The sequence below is a fragment of the Sinocyclocheilus grahami genome, unplaced genomic scaffold (assembly GCF_001515645.1).
Source record: "Sinocyclocheilus grahami isolate Dianchi unplaced genomic scaffold, SAMN03320097.WGS_v1.1 scaffold2137.1, whole genome shotgun sequence".
NCBI classification, from domain to species: Eukaryota; Metazoa; Chordata; class Actinopteri; order Cypriniformes; family Cyprinidae; genus Sinocyclocheilus; species Sinocyclocheilus grahami.
The window spans coordinates 31,279-36,854 of NW_015507316.1; the positions used below are offsets into that span (position 1 = coordinate 31,279).

The 5,576-nt window shown below is 40.2% G+C and overlaps 1 protein-coding gene across 1 annotated transcript in view; it reads right to left on the reverse strand.

Annotated features, from left to right (window-relative positions):
• Window positions 1–5,576, reverse strand: part of LOC107574177 (solute carrier family 12 member 6-like) — a 38,967-nt gene that overhangs the window by 26,750 nt on the left and 6,641 nt on the right. The window contains exon 5 of the mRNA XM_016260639.1: window positions 2,216–2,270. Within this exon, the coding sequence (XP_016116125.1) occupies window positions 2,216–2,270 (55 nt within the window). The remainder of the gene's footprint in view (window positions 1–2,215; window positions 2,271–5,576) is intronic.

Below are 5,576 nucleotides of genomic sequence, written 5' to 3' on the forward strand. Positions count from 1 at the left end.
TCGAACGGCTGAATCATTCAGGAATGAAGCACGTGACTCTCTTTATGAACTGACGGAAATCCGTCGTAGCGACGGAACTTTAATCCCTGGAGACAACATCAGATATATATATATATATATATATATATATATATATATATATTATAAATAAATAATTTTATATATTAGGCAAGTTTATTTTTATATGTATCAAATAAACTTGCTGCTACTAAAACAAAATGCTTTGCCATAACTTTCCTACTCCCCCAGACGTGTTCAGGTGAGGGAAATATTTGAGACATTCATTCACTCAGATGCACCAGCTGTGCCTACTTTATTTAATAATTCTTGATTTTTCTGATATATTGTTAATATGGAATATTAGCTGTAGGTTTACCACTGTTCTACTAACATATCTGACAACATATCCAAGGCATTTCAATTAAAGAAACCCTTCATTTTGTGGAAAACAGTGATCAGAATTAGAGAACAGTAACCACTGTAGCATGAAAGAAGATTACAACTGAAGTTTTGGAGGGTTACATCTGTCACAAATGAGTAGGAAGTGTAGAGGGCCCTGCTTTGAGTGACTTCAGCACATCTGCGGCCGCAGGACTTCACTAGTTTCTCAGACTGCGCTGCTGTGATCTCGGTCCACTCTTCTTCAGTCTCCTCTATAGTTCGGTGACTGTAGTGGGTTTCTTAGCCAGAACTTTGTTGCCAAGGATTTCCCAGAGATTTTCAGTCGGGTTTAGATCAGGACTCTGAGCCGGCCATTTCATTATTTCAGTGTTTTCAGCTTTAAGGAGCTGCTTTACCCGTTTTGCAGTATGACGGGAGCTTTGTCCTGCATGAAAACTGCAGGCTGATTGGGAGATGATTGCAGGGAAGGAACCGCATGTTGCTGTTTCTCACTAAAGTGAACTTTAGACCAGTTCTCCTCTCTCCACACAACATGCTCCTCAGCAAAGGTGAATCTAGCCTTTTGATTCTTTCTGCTGATGAGAGGTTTGGTCACTGCAGAGTTTGCTTTCAGTCTGACTTCTCTTAAACCTGCCGAGACAGATCCTTATACTGTTCAGTGCTGACCTGACAAGCAATTCCAGCTGCAGTGCTGAACCGATTCTCCATTGAGAGTCTCCGCATTATCCTGTCCTCTCTGCATTTGTCTTATGTGGACGACCAGCCTTTTTGAGGGACTTGAATGAATTAGTGTCACTGTAAAGCTGCAATATTTGAGAAATCACAGATTTGGAAAGAGCAGCTTCGCGTGCAGTGGCTGAAAGGGTCGTCCCTTTGGCCTTCATCTGGACAACCTCCTGTCTCACCTTAGAGCAGCTCACCAAGGGGAAGTCGTGGCCTAATGGTTAGAGAGTCGGACTCACAACCCAAAGGTGACGGGTTCGAGTCTTGTACCGGCAGGGATTGTAGGTGGGGCACCGATCCCCCAACTGCTCCCTGGGCGCCGCAGCATAAAAATGGCTGCCCACTGCTGTGTGTGTGTGTTCACTGCTGTGTGTGTGTGCACTTTGGATGGGATAAATGCAGAGCACTAATTCTGAGTATGGGTCACCATATTTGGCCACATGTCACGTCACATTTAAGAATTTTACAATCTCAGTGATAATTAGAAGAATGCTGCCAGTTAAATAGGGTTTGTCAAGTAATTAAGGAAATTAGCACCAGGTACCAGATTAACACCAATAACTGGGAGGAATCTGAAAGTGTTCTCTAATTTTGATCAGAGTTCAAGTCCACATGATTATGTGAACTAGGCTCTAAACGATCACATTAACACGCACACTGTTACATCACACACAGTAAATCAGCTGTTTATCAGAGCTCAGCGCTGTAAAGCGTCGCTATCGCCTCTCGACACACTTTCTGAACGCATTAATGCTCTTTTCTAGTTAAACAGAAGAGAAAGTTCACCTGGCACGACTCCATTAGTAGCGATGGCACTCATTGATATCGCAGTCAGCAGCGTCTGAATAGAGAGAGACTCGATGCTAAATATAAAATCTGAAAGTGTTCTCTAATTTTGATCAGAGTTCAAGTCCACATGATTATGTGAACTAGGCTCTAAACGATCACATTAACACGCACACTGTTACATCACACACAGTAAATCAGCTGTTTATCAGAGCTCAGAGCTGTAAAGCGTCGCTATCGCCTCTCGACACACTTTCTGAACTCATTAATGCTCTTTTCTAGTTAAACAGAAGAGAAAGTTCACCTGGCACGACTCCATTAGTAGCGATGGCACTCATTGATATCGCAGTCAGCAGCGTCTGAATAGAGAGAGACTCGATGCTAAATATAACAACACTTATGCGGTTTCTATATGTGACTCTGGAGCACGAAAGCAGTGTTGAGTCGCTGGGGTATATTTGTAGCAATAGCTAACAATACATTGTATGGGTCAAAATTATACATTTCTCTTTTATGCCAAAAATCATTAGGATATTAAGTAAAGATCATGTTCCATGAAGATATTTTGTAAATTTTCTACTGTAAATATATTCAAACTTAATTTTTGATTAGTAATATGCATTGCTAAGAACTTCATTTGGACAAATTTAAAGGCGATTTTCAAAGGCCAAATATTGTCCGATCCTAACAAACCATACAGCAATGGAAAGCTTATTTATTCAGCTTTCAGATGATGTATACATCTCAATTTCAAAAAATTTACCCTTATGACTGGTTTTGTGGTCCTGGGTCACATATTTGTTTATACATATACATATACATGTAAAATATATTAAAAATATATTAAAATTAATTAAATTTATTCAATGTGTGTGTGTGTGTATCTGTGTGTGTATATATGTCTGTGTGTGTGTATGTGTGTGTGTGTGTATGTGTGTGTGTGTATACCTGTGTCTGTGTGTGTGTGTGTGTGTGTGTATCTGTGTGTGTGTGTATATCTGTGTCTGTGTGTGTGTGTGTGTGTGTGTGTATATCTGTGTCTGTGTGTGTGTGTGTGTATCTGTGTCTGTGTGTGTGTGTGTGTGTGTGTGTATATCTGTGTGTGTGTGTGTGTGTGTATCTGTGTGTGTATATCTGTGTGTGTGTGTGAGACTCACGCAGCAGCAGCAGATGAAGACGATACACAGCGCCTGCAGGACTCCGGCCGTACCGACGACCCACGTCAGTCTGAGGAAGAGAATCACGCCGAAGATGTTCTGCAGGCACGGCAGATACACGCCCATGAAGGTGCCCATCTGAGGAGACTGACGCCAAACACAGGGAATCATGGGAAAAACACTCACTGAATCAACATGATCTGACACAAAGCTGGGATTTAGCGTGAGAAAGCAGCGTTTTACTGCGTCTGGAGCCTGTTTATAACGTATGTGTGTGTGTTTCACCTTGCTGCACTTGCGCTTCTCGCCAATGCTCTCGGCCTCCTCGTGCTCTTTAGCTCCCTGCATGAGGTTTGTGTAGTTCGCCAGACGATTGAGCAGAGACGACACTTTGGGACGAGTGTCCATCTCCTCCTACAGAGAGAGAAAACACACACGTCAGATGACAGGAATATAACGTACACTCATCAAAGAGAGGGGAAAAAATGGGTGAATATAAAAGAGACGATAAAAAGAGAGTTTGTCAAGAAAAGTTCAGGTTCAAAATCAATTGAAAAAAAAATGGAGAAAATAAAGGCTATTTTTAGAACTGTAAAGATTTCTTATATTATGATATTATTTCCATAATTAAGATTCCCTCCTACCGTTTTCTAATTATTTTAATTTAATTTAATAACATTCTTTAAAGTAAAACGGTAATTATTAGTGCTGTCAAAATTAGTGCGTTAACAAAAAACAGTTTTCCTGTCCTGTCAGCCGGTATACTGTCATCGTAGCAAATGCTCGTTCAACTGCACGCACAAATGCGGAGAAGCGAGCTGTTTATCATTGCATATTAAAGCGCCAAAGAAACTACGATCATGTAATGTTGTAGTTATGTCGTCAGTTAAGTCATGAAGTTACCAAAAAGACGATTAAAGCTGCTTTAAAACTGTGCATGTAAGTATTTGTTATACGAGTCATATTTAAGAACATTAATTGTTCTGTCGTGGAGCAGCAGCACTGTCTCCCTCATCTAACACCTGATTCAGCTCCTCAGCTCGTTACAGAGACTTTAAGAGCTGCAGTGGGTCAGAAAAGGTAAAGAGTTATGAGAAACTACGAAGCGTGTCAGATCCGCGTCACGTTCAGCAGCCAAAATAACCTGATAACCAGCTGCTGTGATGCTGCTCAAAGAACTAAAGAAAAGAGAGGAAATCAATCACTTCTGTAGCTTTAAGGATTCATCTACATTTAATTTAGAATCTAGTGTTTGATAACTTTATTCTGTTTCTGCATGAAGGTGCCCATCTGAGGAGACTGACGCCAAACACAGGGAATCATGGGAAAAACACTCACTGAATCAACATGATCTGACACAAAGCTGGGATTTAGCGTGAGAAAGCAGCGTTTTACTGCGTCTGGAGCCTGTTTATAACGTATGTGTGTGTGTTTCACCTTGCTGCACTTGCGCTTCTCGCCAATGCTCTCGGCCTCCTCGTGCTCTTTAGCTCCCTGCATGAGGTTTGTGTAGTTCGCCAGACGATTGAGCAGAGACGACACTTTGGGACGAGTGTCCATCTCCTCCTACAGAGAGAGAAAACACACACGTCAGATGACAGGAATATAACGTACACTCATCAAAGAGAGGGGAAAAAATGGGTGAATATAAAAGAGACGATAAAAAGAGAGTCTGTCAAGAAAAGTTCAGAAAGAAAATAAAGGCTATTTTTAGAACTGTAAAGATTTCTTATATTATGATATTATTTCCATAATTAAGATTCCCTCCTACCGTTTTCTAATTATTTTAATTTAATTTAATAACATTCTTTAAAGTAAAACGGTAATTATTAGTGCTGTCAAAATTAGTGCGTTAACAAAAAACAGTTTTCCTGTCCTGTCAGCCGGTATACTGTCATCGTAGCAAATGCTCGTTCAACTGCACGCACAAATGCGGAGAAGCGAGCTGTTTATCATTGCATATTAAAGCGCCAAAGAAACTACGATCATGTAATGTTGTAGTTATGTCGTCAGTTAAGTCATGAAGTTACCAAAAAGACGATTAAAGCTGCTTTAAAACTGTGCATGTAAGTATTTGTTATACGAGTCATATTTAAGAACATTAATTGTTCTGTCGTGGAGCAGCAGCACTGTCTCCATCATCTAACACCTGATTCAGCTCCTCAGCTCGTTACAGAGACTTTAAGAGCTGCAGTGGGTCAGAAAAGGTAAAGAGTTATGAGAAACTACGAAGCGTGTCAGATCCGCGTCACGTTCAGCAGCCAAAATAACCTGATAACCAGCTGCTGTGATGCTGCTCAAAGAACTAAAGAAAAGAGAGGAAATCAATCACTTCTGTAGCTTTAAGGATTCATCTACATTTAATTTAGAATCTAGTGTTTGATAACTTTATTCTGTTTCTGTATATTTCCTACTTGCACATAACTAAATCTGACATTTATTATAATGGGTTTATGTGAAAATGGCTTTAAGTTCAATTAAATTAGAAGTTGTTATATTTTAAAGTCT